Genomic DNA, 18,964 nt, shown 5'->3' on the forward strand with positions numbered 1-18,964 from the left:
TGAATCTTAATTTGATTCCAGTCATTCCCATGGGGAGGTCTACCATGTGTAAATCTTTGAACAGGTTGGTGTCCAAAACGGCTTGGAGAATTTTGTAAAATATGAGGCATGAGATGAAAAGGCTTTGACATAGAGTGCATATACGCTGCTTGGAGATCATGTCCTGGGGGGCTACCCATCTCTACATTAGAAAATGTTTGACCAGGTCCATTTATTCTGGAGAATACAGTAAAAGACAGAATAAGGTACAAATCAGAGTAAATAAACATGCTCAGAATTTAACCAGAGAGAAAATATAAGGGAAGGGAAATATTCCACGAAATATTAATTTTTCTTTTAGTAAAGAAAAGAAGTTCATAGATTGTAATAATATCCATGTCCTCATAAATACAGTCGCAAGTTTTGTTATGCTGATACAGGGGAATCGATTTTCTTATTCCCTGTTTTGAGAAACTAGTAATGTATCAGTTGATAAAAAAAAACTAGTAATGTATTAAGGAGTCCAATTCGTGGGAAAATCATCCCAGGCTGCAGCCAAGGGAAGCACAAATGTGTATATGGGAAATCATGAGAACTAAGGATAAAGTAAAGCTAAATGCATGGTTATTGGAGATCTTGAATTGGAGACATGGTCGAACCTTCCAAATCCAGACCATGGTTCAGTGGAACCAAGATTCATACTTCTGCCAAACTCAGTTGTCAAAGAGCTTTCATCTGAACCACCCTCTTGCAGAAGTAGTTCATCACTGGAATGAAATTAAAATTATTAGAAATAAAACTAATATCAACATATGTTAACAATTATCTTCAGGAAAATTTCAAGGCAAAAAAATGAGAACTAGAAGAATCAACCCAGTATTTGAGTCTGTTTCACAACTACCATTGACCAAAATTAGTTGAATACTTGAATTCCTCCACATGGATTTTAGTTTCATTCAATTCCTTTTAGCGAAACAGTATATTTATTTATCACCTCTGCCTATTTCACTGTTTTTTCCATCTCAACCTCTTATTCGTTCATTCTGCTCGTACTTCAAGCATTTTTATATTAATCTCCTCCTCATTTCTTATAGCAAACCATGTGTGCACTCTCCTTCACTATTTTTCCTATCCTTCTTACATCCATGCATCAATACACGTTATAAACATTCCCTTCCAATTCCCTTTTATTTCCTCATTGGTAATTTGTTACATTAACCATGCCCTCCTTAACTGTATGTATAAGTGAATTTAAGAAGAAAAGAAATTGAGAGGATAGCAGTTGGAGAGAAATAAGCTATTACACTCGCTTGGATGGCAAAAATATGAAAGAGAAATTGGGTAAACTACCATTTTAGTTCTTGAAAGCATAGGATGCTGTCATTATGGTCCTTGACTCAGCAAAAAATTCAAATTAGTCATCGAATCATCAAAATAGTCCCTGAAAGATACATCTTGCTATCACAAAAATCCCTGAAAGATACAATTTACTCTCTATAGTCCATGACCGTCGTGGACTAAACTGACTGACATTTTGATGATTTGAAGACTAATTTGAATTTTTTGTTGAGTTAGAGACCAAAATGACTACGTCCTATACTTTCAGCGATTAAAATGGTGGTTTACCCAAAAGAAATTGTTTGTGGGGTCCACAACAAATTTGTCTAGTTTGGAGAGAAATAAAGATAAAAGCAATTTTGTCATTTTTACTTCCATTTTGCACCTTTTCCTTCCCATTATAAGGGCAAAGTTGTCTTTATGAATATTTATCTATTTGTCTTCATTTTTTTTCACTCATCCAAACAATTGCAGAGAAATTATGACACTTCTTCTTTCTTTCCTTGTATCTGTTCGTCCAAAAAACACAATCTCCACCGAATCTCCCTTCATTCTCTATTCTCCCCAATTTCTATATTTCTAATTTCTTTTCACCCCATTTCTTTCTTCATCTAAACGAAGTGTAGGAATCCAGATCCTCCACGTTCCTTCCTAATATACAACTTAGGCGTAGGTGGTTTCATGACAATACTTCACCCAGTCCTTAAGGTGAATGCAGTAAAACATTCCTGCAACCTGGTCCTCTTTTTATCTAAAGCCCATAACTTCAACAATCTTTAAATAAGATGGACGAGACTCACTTATATAAAAAATGTAGCATAAAACAAACAAAAAATCAGACATCTGATATATCAATTTTAACGGGAAAAAATCGACTACAAAAGCGCTATTTGGGAGCTAATTGTGTTTACCTATAATTAGGATCCCAATCTCCAGGATCAGGCAATGATAAGCCTGTCTCCACATTGTCGTGAATCAATTCCGTCGATTGTGAATTCTTATTAGCACCAGGCATAATCTTGGATGGAATGTTCTGATTAGCAGACGCCCCTCCACTTCCACGTTGCTTCCAGTTTCCAGGATTAATATTTGAGTGTAGATATGATGGTGAACTGCCAGGAGCTTGTGATGTTCCCTCTGCTTGGCTTGAGCTATCAGGATATTGACCATGCCAATGTGAAGAAAATGTTGTTTCTTGAGTTTGAGGACTTACAGAATGACCCCAATTTTTCCTTCTATTAAACTGGCTAACTGCAGCAGTCTTGCCTAAAGGTGATCCATGGGAAGCTCCTCTTGCAGGAGATGTAGGTCCAAAATGCCCCGGCGAACCAACTGAAATCTGACTATAGGAACTTGGTGGAGTAAATTGAGATGGGCTGGCACCAAGAGGCAACGGAGCAAAATTTCCACCTGATGGACTTACACCCAGTCCATTCCCAGGTTGGTACTTAACTCTTCTCCGAGCATCAGGACTATTTCCAAGCATTGACATACCGCCCTGACTGTGCATGTTCATACCGGATGGACCGATAGGTGAATAGTAAGCAAACATGTTACTGCTCTCTCCATAACTTCCATAACTGCTTCCAAGCCCAACACTATCATTATAGCTCCCATGGCTTCCTACACTACCATAACTATTAGCAGGTGGATGTTGTGCCATCTGAAAATGTGGACTGCTATAGAGGGAAGCTCTGTTTTTGCCTGCAACCTGCAGGAACAAAATATAGTCAACTAAGAAAAACTGGATATCGTTATTTCAAAACTGAAAATCATATACATAAATACCGAATTATGCAGTCCCGTGTTAGAAAATTATATAGGAGCTTTCATTAATATAGAAAAATGTTAATAATCAATTACCAAAATCAGCATTCAGCAAAATGAGGTTATAAAACACATACTTGTATATGTTGAATAGTTCACTATCGGGAAAATATTGATGGTGATATGCAATGAAATATTGTTGGTGGATTTGAAGTATAATGATTGAATACGAAATTTGCTTTTGTTACATGTCCTTCTATTTTCTAATCCGATCTCAGGTTGAAATTTTAGCTAAGAAATCTATGATCCTCCCTGAGGCAAATCACTCACTTGAAAACCTTCAACAAATCAATACCAATACAGGTTTAAGATTTGAGATACTAACAAGGTTGTCTTGTGATATGTGTATGATGTGCATTTCCAGTTAATAAGAAACTGCACATTAAGTTCTAAATTGCCCTAGCAGATGGTATGTTTTAGGAAGCATTTGGTAATTATTTTTTTAACATATCCTCAAAACATGTGGAGCTTTGAGAAGGGAAAACCCTTATGCCAAGAAAAAAGGTAGGCAAACAACAAACCATCCCTTATAAGTATGTTCCAGCAGTCTATACCTTTCTGGGAATAAAACTAGTGATTGGCTCAGAATCTTTGATAAAACATGTCAGATTGAGTGCTTCCCTAGACCTAAAGCTAGTATATAATGTTTAAGACACCTCTTTAAGCGACATCAGAAAGTGCTGTAGTTTGATCCAAACTCAAATCCTAAGTGGGCCTTGCCAAGTCAGAATGCCGGCCCACACCCAGCATCTGGTGGCGCGTTTTCCCAAAATATGCTATTAAATGGATTTTGGATTGACTTCATCGCAACATTAATCATATTAACGGTGCATGGCTAACTGATACTGCTTTATGGCATTAACTGTGTACTTGGTACTAAGAGCATAAAATTTGAATATATTTGGGAAAAAAATATCTCTAAGCCATCACAAGGTTAAGTCACTATAGCTTTTACTCAAAAGGACTTTGTTGCTTTTGAAAACAGTTTGAGGTTCGGCAATGTGCCTGTTAGGAAAGAACCAGAAAAGATAGGATAGAACACAAATAAAATTAACTGAAGGAAGAAGACTGATATATTGCTAAAGTCAGAAACAACAATCAGTACTGTTCATCAAAATACAGTGGATGGATCTTAAATCCTTGGAATAATGGAAATGGAAATATTAAATTACTAATGAATACGAAATAAGAAAGATCCCCTAACCAACCCTAAGACAGAGAGACATATCCCTCAGCTCAACCTTGCACCACCAATTACACCAGTGAATTCTTGCTTACTACATTCTGTTATTTTCCTTCCTTTATACTCATTCATTTTTTCTCCCACAATACCTGCATCTCCTCTCTCCAGTCTTAATTTGCCACCTGTACATTCTGTTACAAATTCCACAATTCCTTTCGACGTCTCCATAACAGCCTCAATTGTTTTCATCAAGCCAACATTGTCATCGACCCTTCCTTCTCCATTACCGCTCACATTCTCTTTTTTGTCTCTTCTCTTATACACTTGCAATATGGTCCTAGCAGTGCCCATCTTATGAACAAAGGTTATTTTTCTAGATGACATCTCTTAAATATGTTGTCTTGTCTTTTCTAAGATAAAAAGTAAAAAGTCATGCCTATACTTGAGAAGAAAGCAGTAACTGTTACAATCATAGAAGACTCACATTTGGTGATAGGCCAGCAGCAAACCAATGCCCTCCACCTGGATGATTATCAACCTTGATGTTTTGAACTACCGGCTAAAAAAGTCACAGAAAATTAGATGAACATTAGATCATGAAAAGATCAGAATCCATTGATTAGTCAAACAATTAATTTCAATGGAAGAAAAACAACATCCAAATAAAATAGACTGATCAAATTATAGGAATATCTAAATAACAAAAGAAGCATATGCTGATGGATTCGGTAATTACAAATATAATAAATACAGAGATGCAATTTATTTAATTATAATACATACACATTACAAATATAATAAATATTATTTTTGCAACAGCGGTGAAACATTGCAAATAACAATTTAGAGAACGGTAAATACTGAATGAATAGTTTAAGCTACCTACACAAGTGGAGATGCTTCAGAATTGAGATTTACTTACAATGTGAGGGGTCTCAGGGGAAGGTCTATAAGGGTGTGTAAAAGGTTCCCCAGTTACAAAAGGGTGTTTTGAAGCCTGCAGCAAAACAAGTAACAATTTGGTACGTATAGCATAAACTTTGCATGAACAAAAGCCAAAGTTTAATTTGAAAGATGGGTCGATGCAGACAATAAGACAAAGCCAACTACCTGGAAGGGTGACCAGCGTTTTGCAGGGTCGAATTCAACAAGCCCTCTCAAAAAATCAATAAGAGCCAATCGTATTTGACTTTCTATAACAAGTGAAGTTTAAACAGTATTTATCAGTGCAATCAACTTGAATTGAATATGGAAACGAAGCATGCAACCATGCAAACAAAATAAAATAGCAAAACCATGTTGAGGAGAAATTTCCATCCTTCTCAGGAAGCTAACCTTTGGCAATATCTTCCTTCGGTAGGTTTTTCCTGTAGGGGTAGTTTGTAACAATTGCTTCAAGGTTCATATGATTAAAATACTCTTTTCCAATTGAGGGCTTCTTCAAATCTCTCTGAACAGGAACCAGAAAGATGATACTAATCATGTAATATTTTAAAACAAACCAAAAGGATAAAATAATATGAAGAGATGCAACAATGTTTATATTGGAAAAAATCCTAGAGCAAAATCAGTAACATAAAACTTACAGCTTCATATTCTTCCTCTGTCAGTGCTTGATAAACACTTCCATTTTTGGAACCCTCACTGATTTCTATGTTCTGGAGACTCCCAATACACTTAAAGAATTTACTAGTGTTTTTGGCGTCCCGTAGTACATAATCAGGTGGTTGTCCTCTACAATATATTCACAGCATATTTAGTGTTATTCAAAATAGTAAAAAATATACAGAGCCAACTAGTTCGTGAGATGAGAACTAAAATATTTGTTTCATATTCAAAATCTAATAACCATCTTATATGTATGTCAGAGAGAGAGAGAGAGAGCATAGGTTCTGAGAGGTGAAAAAACTGGTGTGTTAGAGGAAGTGAGAAACACCCTGAGATGTAACTTTTGACAGAGGCAACCCGACTGCACTGCTCTGAGAGAGTTTTCCAGTGTCTAATTTGGGACTCCTTAATGGACATAGAAAAGGCTAAATGGATGACCATCGATTGTTTAACCAAGTGTGCCATACTGTGGAGATGGAAATTGAGAATAACACTTTACACTATGATATAAGTAAAGAGCTTCACAATTTACATGAATCAGTTTATTGAGGAAAAGGTCATTTGACTCAACTATATGATCTCTACCAAGCATTATTTTAATGAATAATGAGGTTTAAAAGAAAGAAGAACATGTCTCAAATGTATACTTAATTTAATTGTCTTTGACTAATGGAATTAACTTCTCATCACAATAGAAGTTGAGGCTATAAATTCTTAAAAACAGCAAATGGAATTAACTTCTTCTCCCACAAAAGAAGTTGAGGCTATAAATTCTTAACAACAGCAAATGGGGGCTTTTTTAGATTTCTATAATCCAGCTTGTAAGATGAGGACAGTCAGAGTCTAACCTAGATTCACTGGGTGACCCATAATCGAGCCACCTAAGATGGTGCGAGCAACCCTCAACTTGCAAGAAAAACTTTCTATAACTAAAAATGAAATTTGAATTTATGTTTCATTTGACTGTTTTTTATCTGGCTGACATATTAAGTAAAGTTTGGATAGACAGCGCTAAAATATCTTCACGGTGATGCCAAACTTTTGGTATATAAAATGGATAGTTACGTAATTAAGTTATGTTTCTCTTGAAGAGATAGTAGCATACCCAAGTATTTCAATCATCCTTTTCAAAAGATCAAATTCTGAAGCCCCAGGGAATAACGGTAATCCCAGAAATAATTCCGCCACAATGCACCCAAAGGACCACATATCAATAGCTGCTGAGTATCTTAATAATGGGTTAAGGGCTAATATGAATCCAAGAGTACATGAAAATAACCGGAAAAATAGTTAATAAAAAAGAGATAACAAATCATCCGCAGAATATTATAAGTTTGCCATCAATTTAGACAAGGGCATGCTGCTACGTAAATCTGTGTCTTATGTTATCAAGGTATCCTATGTGTGATTGAATTATTTCTTTATATCATACAATCATGAGGATAATGTATATCATGTTCGTGTTGAAATGTGAGTGTAACAAACCAGCCACACATAATGTTTTAGTAAAACTAAAGCATTAAAGAGTACTGAAGAAAGACAAGGCTTTGGCAAATCAACTAATTCATTCCCCACCCTTAACAAAAGGAAGGAAAACATGGCATGAGGTCATGGATATGTAGCTTCAGTTGAACAAAAATGTTCTTCAATGAAGCTTTAATTGTCATTAGATGAAGCTTTGCCAAAATTATTCTTGCGTTAGCCGGATATTATCAACATAAAGCCAAACTCTGGTTCCACATGCTATAGCACAATCTTTATCTTAAGAGCAGCTGAGCAAACTAAGACAACCGCATGCAGCTTGTAATGTAGAAAGCTGATGAGGCAATAAAATAAAGCAATACAAAGAAACTCAAAAATAAAAATAAAAAAGCCTGCAAAGAACCTCAGGCTTTCAACTACTAACTTCATTGGTTAGGATACTGATATCCAAGAAGAACCTCAGGAGATCTATAGTATCGACTCTGCACAAAAACCAGGTAAAAGGTGATGTAAGTACCAGATAATTGTAGTTAGCAATAAGAATTATCATAAAAGCCTACTTTCAACCTGAATATAGGAGTAAACAGTGCGATTTTCCATGCATGCTGATCCAAAGTCAATAATCTTTATTTCTGCTGGCTTCACATTGCTACTGCGCACAAAACAAAGTTGCATAAAATCTCAAGATGAAACAGCTGCAGCATACATGGAAAATTAAAGAAAATAGCTGCAGCATGCAGTTCTTTATGAGCACCTTCATGTAAGAAACCAACCTCGTACATAAAAGAATGTTTTCTGGCTTCAGATCACAATGAATAATGGCAGCATCTTTTAATAGAGCCAGTCCACATAAAATCTTAAAACATAAATTTAAGAAAATAGATTACAATAAGATATCAAAACCAACAAAAAGGACTAAACAGAAAGGTTACACAAAAAATTGACATACCTGCTTAGAGAACAGCTGAACAATACCAAGTGATAATCCCCTAAAATGATTCATTTTGATAAGCTCATACCTGTATACTATATAATGTCAATACAAAAAAATGCAAGTGGGAGGAAAATAATAAATCTAGCATAGTAACATCGCATAATTCGACTTTGGCTCCTCTAAAGTGATTAAAGTATAAAGTGAGAAAATCAAGGATTGTTATTTCAACAAACTAGTGATTTGTTATGACGACCAAACTATAATCACCTTTGATTTGTTAATCAATGGTTGACATTTCTCACTTTACATTCTAATATGAGTTGCTCACTCTCGACGAGCCAGATCCGTATAATTCATCCAAGATTTAAAGTTAAATTGAACTTGAACATCATTTAAGTTTTGATACACTCTCAATGATGAAAGCCAAACAAATATCCAACGACAGAAGTTAAAAACTTACAGGTTTGTGTCCAGAAGTTCAAAGCATATGCACAAATGCCGTTGAAATACAAAATAATCATATATACGAACAATGTGATGCTTATCCTCAGGGTCGTACTTCTTATTTAACTACAGAAAGAAAAAAAAACAGTGTCTGACCGCCTTCTCATGGCTGCACTTCCAAGAAAATGACTAGCGTCTTAAAAATGATAACAATATTAATAAACAACAGCTGGTTACCGTTGTTAAAATAGTCACTTCAACCAGCGCCTGTTGATAGTATGCAGGTTGATTTTTAATGATCTTCACAGCAACAAAACTGTCGGTATCTGAATCCCAGCATTTGGCCACTTGTCCAAATGTCCCATGCCCAAGGAGATCTTTGACAATATATCTACACCATAAGGGAATGCATATTTTATGAAGACGTAGTGATTTTGCCAGATGGATGATGAGACAACTGACACCTTTGGTATCATAAAAAAATCAACAAGTATTGCTTTTGGTATTCGTTAAGGAACACATATCATTATAAACATAGAATGAAGGAATCAAATATGAATGACAAACCTTCTACTTTTCTCTACATGGATCAAGACAAAATTCACTGTCAGAATAAGATCCGAGTTTACATTATCATAGCCATCATTAAGCACTCCAATAGATGGGCTAGTCAAGAATCTTTTTGGATTTAGATCTTCAGAATATTTAAACTGTGGATTGCATATTTGGTATGTTTCAACTATTTCCTTGGTCAATCTTGCCACCAACTGCAAATTAGAAGTTGAGAATCAGTTGAAAATTTTAGGTACTCTAAGCTCCAAACAGCCACAGTAAAAAAAACAGCAAAACTTGCCATCCTATATCAAAATTATGCTAGTTACATGTTTGTGTAATTAGAAACAAAAAAGCAAAGAGAAAGTTGCGATCTATGTAGCAACAGAGCTTTCAAGCAAATCACATCATCAGCACACCAATTCCCAAATAAATTAGATCCTACGAGTGACTCTGCCCAAGTGTATATCTCTATCATCCACACACCAACCAAGGTGAGCCAGAGTTAAAGAGACAGGGCCTATGAACTAAAACAGAGCCCAAACAGGTACGAAATGACTAGGAAGATGTCAATGCATTGTAGGAAAGGATGGTAGAAAAGGGATAATTACAATTGCATTTACTTTTCCAAAGTCCAAACAAGGGTTGTTTTAATTTTCAATTTGAAAATCATAAATTGAAAACTCACGAACATCTCACACAGGCCTTTAGTATTGTATTAATCCCACATTGTAAACATTGTAATTTATGTAAATTTCTCTTTTATTAAGATATTTAGTTATCATATATAGAAAGAGGATTTATTTTAAAGTATAGAAGTAGTTGGGTCAATATATTGGAATGGGGCATATACATAATCACCAATCAATGATATTGTTTTCAGTAATAGTCATCTTATTTCCAGTTGGTGGCAAGGCTTTCTAACTGCAATACTATGCTGCCATAAAATCCAATGTTGCCTTCATTGTAACCAAAGCTCAACCGCCTTCAATAAAGCTGAACTTGATACCCCACCAATGGCTTTACTGAGTTCAGAATAGTCTCAAACACCAAACCAACCATTGTCACGACCTGTCATTGCCAAAACTATGTCCGATAACCTCACTAGGTGATCCCCCCTGCCCCCAATTCGATCAAATAGTAGAGACATGCCATCAGCAGCCATCACATGCGCCATCCGGTTTGCCTACATTGTCATACTCATGTGTATCCTTCAGGTATCATGTAACGGCATGCCCTTCCTATGTTCACCTCAAGGGCAGACCCAACTTGCTCATCGGCATCGTCTACTTTTTTTATGGCCATTACCCAAAGTTTAGGTTGATTTTCCTTACAGAGCTTATTTGATCTCTGTCACCGATTCAGTACTACAATGTCTGACTCTGACACAGTTAGGTCAATCAGATTGCCTCAAACTCCAATCCCAGGGTGAAGTCTCATACAAAAGAGGAAGTGCCAGACCTTGGTAAATCTTAGTTGGAGCGCCTACAGGGGCTCATTGTTTCTCTCAATAAACCTTCTTAACTTGCTAGGCCCAGAACTAGAACAACTTCAATTTCTTATGCTTGAATGGTTCTAGTATAATATCTGAAGCATCATGGACTATTGACTCAGGTACTACAAAACAATATGACCTTCCACTCCCCCACATCTTTTGGTCTTATTACCCCATTTTAAGTAAACATCACTTAACCAACCGTACCATACATGATGACTAGGATGCCTCCAAGGCAAGGAATTATAGCATTAAATCACAAAATTGTCATTAGCATCTAACCCAATCCAATAGGATAAGACAGCAAAGTGAGAGAAACAAGCATTTGACGACAAAGAAACCGAATAGATAATTGACATATGAATGTGAATTGATAACCACATCAAATGTTCTTTAAACACATTAATTGAAAAATGCATTGACTAAGGGGCTACCGACAAAACGTTTACAAATGCATTGACTAAGAGGCTACCAACAAAACGTTTTCCGGATCTTACTATCAACCTAGTAGTGATAGTCTGATAGTTATCCTTTCAACAACTTCAGTAACATTATAATAATAGTCCACATTACAAATAATGAAGTTTTTGTAAATTACTAAGTATTTGGATTATTAATTACCATAGATAGGAGTTTTTACTTTTAAACTTTAAACCGTCCATCCATAATTCCCTTGGACTAACTCTTTGAACAGAGTTACCTCCAAGAGAACTGTGATTTCATCCACACACACACAAAAACACCACTTTCTCACTCAAAAATAAAAAATCAACCTTTTGAGCCAAAAAGCAACATTTCCCTCACAACACAGACAAGCATTTCCAAAAACACATACTAATTCAAAATGACACACTAATGCAACAACAACAATAACAAAAAGTTATAAAGAAAATCACCACAAATAAATAAATTAAACTTACAGGTTTCCTAACAACAGCACGCAACTTTGAGGACTTTCCAAGTTTTTGTTGCTGTAGTTCTTCACCCCTCGGTACAAAAGGAGCAAAAGCAAGCTCCCTGGGACGCCATCCCGAAGAAGACGAAGACGACGACGCCGTTTCGACAACCGTTTCTCTGGACTGAGTCTGCTCCGCTTCACTACTACAACTACTAGGTCTAACCTCATCCATCACTCTAAAAGAAACAGACCCAACCAGACCCTAATTTTTCAATTCAAACTCACAAATTCCTTTTTCACAATTCCAATTCCACTTTCATTACTATTAATCATCACATAAATAAAACACACACAAAAAAGGTTATAGTTAAGAAAGTAACCTTAACCCTCCTCTCGTTGAAAACACTACGCTACGATTCCAGTTTCTTGAGAAATTCACCGACGGATTTTAATCCCATCGTGAAACGGAACATCCAGAATCATCGTACGGTTAGGAAAAACCCGAGATCCATTGATTACAGGAGATTGAATTTACGGCGATGATGATGATGATGATGGTGGTGGTGACGACGATTTTCTTTTCTTTTCTTTTATTTTCCTCTGGGAATGAATTGAATCGGAGGGAGGAAAACGGAAGGAAAAGAAAAATGTTTTTTTTTTCAAAGGGGATTAGGGAGAAAAATAATGGATGGAAAGCGATTGGGATATTTGGTTTTTATATAAATATATATAATAATAAAATAAAATAAATATAAAGTAAATTAATTAAATATAAATAATTAAATTGAATTAAAGTATTATATTAATTACCACTATTAATATATCTTTGGTTTTGGCTTAGAAAGAAAAGAAGAGTAAGTGTAAATTTGATTTGACGATGCAAATTGCAATGGTTTAGTTTGTGTGTTTGATGGATGGTTTTCGGAGATAGACACAGCACGACCCACCGTCTTGCTTCGTAGTTTGGTCCAAGGTGAAATGTAGTATATAATTTCACTCAATCTTAGTTTATATATATATACTGTGACCATTATCAACAAAAATAAATACGTATTTTGTCTTAATTGGAGTAAATACAATATTTTATTAACATACGCATTAAAGAATAAAAAAAAATATGAGTGAAGTTTTATATAAAAACAAAAAAATTATATAATTACAAAGTGTTTAATACACTACTTCTAAGTAAATAAGTATTAATATGTGATCTCGTTAAAAATAATGGAATTATAAAATTTAAGATGATTTAAAATAAATAATTTTTTTAATATAAAAAGATAAAATTGATAACAAATACTTTAAATGAATGATCAAATTGAAAGACAAAAGTTACACTAAAATTTAGTATCCTTTTATATAAAGATATAAATATTTGATTATTTAATTAAATAAATGATAACAAATATAAATAAAATATATTAAATGAAAGGTAAAATTAGAAAACAAAAATCTCAATAAAATTTGATATTTTCTTTGTAGTGTAATGTAAATTTAAAATTTAGGAGGAATTACATAAAATATTTTTTGAATTATGCTTGCAATACACTAATTATCGTATTGTTTTTAACATATATTTTATAGTTAATTGAATTTCAAATGAATCTCATTAAATTTATATATTTTAAGAACAAAAAAATTATGTATTTTTAAATCTCTCTTCATTATTATTATTAATTTTATTTCCTCTATACTTTCTCTTTTTAACTGTCTTAAAATGAGTTATTTTTTTTATGTAATATTAATGACTTTTTCTGATTGTGGACTCTAATTAATATTATTTGTATTACTTTAAATTTATATATTTCTTTTGCATTTATAATAATAATAAATACATCAATATTTGATAAGAACTATTTAATAAAAATATTATTACCTCATGTCTCTCTTTTATTTATATATTTTTTATATGTACAAAATAGTCAAATAAATCACTCATAGTAGAACAAAGAAAGTAAAACATTTTCACCAATTCCAATCATGACTTCAAATAAATAAAAAATAAAAATTGATATCTAAAATATGTTGAATTCACAATTGTTTTTTATTTTAATTAAATAAAAGTTGATGTTCAAAATCATATTTTAAGTATGAATTGTAAAATTGAATGACTAAATTGATAGTATTTATTTTTATTGAGGGAGTAAATTAATGCCAATTTTTTTAAAAGATAAAAGTGGTGCTATTATTTACTAATAAACTAAACTAATATCCTTTATTAGGGCAAACTTATGTCAAATCAATGTTTCAAACATCCGAGCAATAATATACTTTTATAATTATTATACTTTTGCTAATACTACTTTTTACAAATTTTCTAGCCAATTAATACTTTAAATTTAGAACTAGTAGGTAAATAGTTTGAAACCAATTAATATCCATAAAATAAACATAAATATATAATAAGTTTCCATATTGTACATTGTTCTTCTCTTTTGAGAAGCCTGCATAAAAATAAAAATAAATAAATAAACTCAGAAATAAAAGACTAAATACATGTTTTGTGGTATACATGATTGTTGGAAGGATAGTTTAGAAACTATTGAAAATTGTAATGATATGTTGAGTCTTGAATTTGAATTGGAGATTTAACACTTTTCTATATTTAAGGCATTTGAGTTTAGTCATTAAGTTATTTGAAAGAAAAAAAATGATTTAATATATATATATATATATATATATATATATATATATTAATTAGATAATCATAAAATAAGTTGGTGTTTGAAGGGAGTTGATATTACGAGGAGACTATGCGTTTAATTCACCCCTCTAACAAAATTGACATTTAATTATTAATATTGATTAATTAAAAAATATTTATATTAATTACACCTATTTAAATAAATTATTGTCTTATACCAAAAATATATTTATAGTCCACTAAATATTAAATGTACTAATATTATATTAAAAATTGAACGCAACTCTCGCAAGAAAAATGGGGTGTTTTTTTTCAATAACTCTTTTTTTTTTAAAAAACACTAAATTACTCTATTTAAAAAAATATATACCAAAATACTCATTTTTTTACTTTAAGTTATAAGTCGCCATTTAGAAAAGCGACTTTCTCAAGGAAGCTAAAGTTTCAAATGGCTACTTCCCACGTGGTTTTAAAAAAAAAAAAATCAAAGACAAATTAATTGAAACAATGATCAAATAGAATTATCATTGAAACAAATTAAAATTGAAAATATAACAATTAAATTAAAAAAATTAAAAAGAAAAGAAAACGAGTTTCAAATTACCATTCCAACTTTGTGAAGACTTGTTTCCAGAGTAATGAAAATCAAGATGAAAACTGTGCAAACACAGGTAACAACTCACGTAGCTGTTTGTTGTAACTCCATTGAAGTGTCGCCACTTTCACTTGAAGCCATAGCAACACCTCCATTCAACAACAGCCATGAAATTAATTACACAAAATGGTAACATTTTTGTGTAGGAAGGTAAAGAAAAAGAACAAATGTAAACTAAGAAACAGAAGAAGAACTCGTAAACCAAGAAACACAAGAAGAAGCATATAGAAGATGTGAATTTGAATTTGAGTATACTATTATTAGCATAAATTTGGATTAATTAGTGGACGTACATTACATAGTGCATTGCCATTTCCAGTTACAAGCTGCATTGCCATTTCCAGTTACAAGCTGCATTGTCATTTTAAAAATTTACCTCCTTGCATCGGTAAGGCGTAGCATCCTCTGATAAATCTGTTTATACTTCTTGTGATCCTTAATATGATATCTATATGAATATGGCAGCAAAATCAGACATCTCTAATCTTTGTGTGCGTGCATGCAAGTATAATTTTGTTTACCCTAAAAAAAAATCAATATATTTTATTATGTTATTTTATGTGAAAATGAATCATTACATAGGCATTTGAAGTGTATAATTTAAACATGAGTTAAATATTTGTCACTAAACAATTAATTAAATTTGGTGTTTTATCACATTTTCTAAAAAAATGAATAATTAAAATATACTAATTTGAGATTATTATAATCACTATACAAGGGATAAATATTTGTCACTAAATAATTAATTAAAATAGGCTTAATTGCAGTTTTAGTCCATCTATTTATACTAATTCATGAAATTGGTCTCATATTTTAAAAGTCGACAATTTTGGTATCTCTCTCATATTTTTAAACTAAAAAAATGACGATTTAATATGTTTTAAATGACGTGACATACAATTCTATGGTATAAAACTATATATATGCATTGATTATTCATATATTATTAATTAAATTAAAAATATGAAAAATTTCTGAAGTTGAAATTTAAGTTTTTAGAGTGTTTTATTTCAATTTCATGGATGTTAATCACTTTGCATCATTGTATCATATGTCACGTTATCATTTTTTACTTATAAAATTAAAGGGAGTAAATAAAATTGTCGACTTTTAAAATAGAAGGATCAAATTCGTGAATCAGTATAAATAGAGGGAATAAAACTGCAATTAAGTCATTAAAATAAGTGTATTTTTAATATCATCGACATAAAAATGGAGTATTTTTCTAACATTTTCTAAAATTGTGAGAATAATTAGAATATACTAATTTGAGATTATTACAATAACCATAGAGATAAATATTTGTCACTAAAAAATTAATTAAAATAAATATTTTTTAATATCGTCAACATAAAAATGTGAATAATTATAATACATGGGACTATAATTTTTTACAGTTAAGAACTTACAATTCATACACACAAAAATATTTATCATTAATCAATTAGTTAAATTTAGTGTTTTTTTATTATATATTCTAAGTGATTGAGGATAAAATAAAGATTTCCATTGAGGAAATTTTGTGACAACAATAACTTCAAGATAAGAGATAAAATCTAATTTATACATTTCAAAAAGAATTCTCACAATTTATATCATATTTCACACAAGCATCTCTCTCGCGCGCGAACGCTTTTCACAGTTTTCATCCCCTCACGCGCGAACTCATCTCCCTCGCACCAACTTCGACGCCGATGATGAGTTGATCGGCCACAACGTTTTTCTGTTTCCGCACTGACAACGAAAGAGATTAAGCATAATTTTTTTTGGGTCCATTATCATCTTTACATTAGTTGCACGTAGAGCTGTCAAAAAAGTTCCCAACTATTAGGCTCTTTAATTTTTTTCTATTAAAATCTAAATATTAGGGCTTAAGAGAGAGGGCTCATGGAGCTTATAGACCCCCAATATTTTCTATTATTCATATTTTCATTTCTTTTCACGAGCAAGTTCGTTTGGTAGAAACACTATCAAAAAATCAGAATCAATGCATCTTCAAATTTTGTACTTGTTCTATTATGCATATTCTCATGGTTTTGAAGAGACTTCGAACTTTTATCTTGTTTTATTTAAAACTCTGATTTTGTACTGTGAAGTTTTATAGAAAGTGAACTAGTTTGGATGCCTCTGGTTTAGATATATTCGCTCAGGCTTGTGAATTATCAGATTGTAACTTCACAATTTCTAAAAATTATCTTATAGTAACTTGCTGTTGAGTTTTATATAAGCTAATAAAAATTGAAGTTTTATAGTTCAATTTCTAAAAATTGAAGTTTTATAGTTCAATTTCTAAAAATTGAAGTTTTATCGTCTACAAGCAGGACAGGTACGTGGAAGAAAATAGCGTTGTTTGGCTGCATTTATGTTTTTTTTGCAATTTAAAGTTTGTCAATTCATTTTTATATTTCATATTATATTACAGGATTAACTAAGAAGATATCTAAGTGAAATCCCTATGAATGTAACACTGTTTTTGTAACAACAACAACTTAAACTATAGATATCGCACATGCGTAGATCATGGTAATTTTCTTTTCTTCATCCCTCTACAATGTAATAATAATCTTAACTTTCATTTAGGGACCACTTTTACTTGTTGCTTTGGTAGAAAAATACAATAACTTTAGTGGTTTCGTCAAAGACTTGTAGGACCATTTCTAAAATGCTAAACAAGTTGGTAACTTGTGTAAATTGTTATTGGTTATGAATATTTTCAAATACATTGGCTAAATCTTTTACATGGAATGATTTTAAGGTAAATATTTTTGTTGATAAGATAGAGTTTTAAGACATTACTCAGAAAATCAGCTTATTTGTTTTGGTAGGACCTAAAAGTGGCCAAAATAAGAGCCATTTAGTTGTGAGAATGACAAAGTTGGTAATTTTCAATATGATGACATGAACAGGTGATGGAGAACCTGAACCTAGGCAAATAGGCTATTAAGTTACTTGATTTGCTTGTTAAATTTCTTAGTTTCTAATCTACAATTCTAAATAAATAAGCATAGCTTTGATAATTAATTAGTGGTTGTTTCTGCAACAAAAACACATACAAAATAATTTACAGCATGATAAAAAAAAGTATTATCTAATACCTTATCTCAACAAGTAAGTAAATTTTCATTATAATTTATCTATTATAACATAAATGTACTTAACATTATATATAGAATTTCAATTGTAATTTATCTAGTACCTTAGCTCGAATGAAGTGCCACAGGTTTCAAAATGTTCTTTCTAGTGTTATTGCTTGTCATCCGAAGGCAGCTGGAGGAAAGTTATTTCAGACACCGACCGTTCTTTTGATGTTTTTTTTAGCATATGGCGAAAATTGAGAGGTATTTGTATTTGTACTAGTTTATTTTATTCCTTAGTTGATATTTGATATTCTGATAATGACTTCATTATCTTAGTCCAAGTACAAATCTGCATACAATAGCTCAAACAAGTGTGGAAATGCAATATCACTTAATGAATCTATTCTTTAAATAAATTATTTGCTTTTTTGTAAGCATCTGGTTAAATTTTTCCCTCTATACCTCCATGATGCTTTTCTGCCACATTTTGGCACCTATTAGTTTATTTACTCAAAACAATGTCATGATAATGTCACTTATGTATCGCTCCATTATGGTGGTTAAATACTTGAATCCTATTTATATTTGAATTTGAAACATTCACAAGAAACATTGACTTTGTATCCTATTTGAGTATTTTTATCCCGATTAGTCCTCCTAAATTTTATTTATTAGGTGCCAACAAATCAATATATGCTCCTGATCCCCTTGATGTTTGGAGAATGGTATAAGTGGACATTGTCTCCAATGGCAAAAAAACTTACACTAACAACTATAATTTACTCAATATATATATATATATATATATATATATATATATATATATATAATATATATATATTTATATT

The 18,964-nt window shown here is 32.1% G+C and overlaps 1 protein-coding gene across 1 annotated transcript in view; it reads right to left on the bottom strand.

Annotated features, from left to right (window-relative positions):
* LOC101490486 (dual specificity protein kinase YAK1 homolog) overlaps positions 1-12,426 on the bottom strand; it is a 13,865-nt gene extending 1,439 nt beyond the window's left edge. Inside the window, exons 1-17 of the mRNA XM_012712063.3 lie at positions 11,763-12,426; positions 9,363-9,562; positions 9,033-9,186; positions 8,812-8,921; positions 8,367-8,436; positions 8,191-8,273; positions 7,985-8,069; positions 7,859-7,899; positions 7,041-7,163; positions 5,914-6,061; positions 5,663-5,777; positions 5,438-5,520; positions 5,250-5,324; positions 4,812-4,886; positions 2,229-3,028; positions 639-746; positions 6-216 (exon numbers count right to left, since the gene is read on the bottom strand). Coding sequence (XP_012567517.2) covers positions 6-216; positions 639-746; positions 2,229-3,028; positions 4,812-4,886; positions 5,250-5,324; positions 5,438-5,520; positions 5,663-5,777; positions 5,914-6,061; positions 7,041-7,163; positions 7,859-7,899; positions 7,985-8,069; positions 8,191-8,273; positions 8,367-8,436; positions 8,812-8,921; positions 9,033-9,186; positions 9,363-9,562; positions 11,763-11,972 — 2,691 coding nt within the window. The 5' untranslated portion in view covers positions 11,973-12,426. The remainder of the gene's footprint in view (positions 1-5; positions 217-638; positions 747-2,228; positions 3,029-4,811; positions 4,887-5,249; positions 5,325-5,437; positions 5,521-5,662; positions 5,778-5,913; positions 6,062-7,040; positions 7,164-7,858; positions 7,900-7,984; positions 8,070-8,190; positions 8,274-8,366; positions 8,437-8,811; positions 8,922-9,032; positions 9,187-9,362; positions 9,563-11,762) is intronic.
* Between the last annotated feature and the right edge of the window lie 6,538 nt (positions 12,427-18,964).

This window comes from Cicer arietinum, chromosome 7 (assembly GCF_000331145.2).
Source record: "Cicer arietinum cultivar CDC Frontier isolate Library 1 chromosome 7, Cicar.CDCFrontier_v2.0, whole genome shotgun sequence".
In the NCBI taxonomy this organism is placed as follows: Eukaryota; Viridiplantae; Streptophyta; class Magnoliopsida; order Fabales; family Fabaceae; genus Cicer; species Cicer arietinum.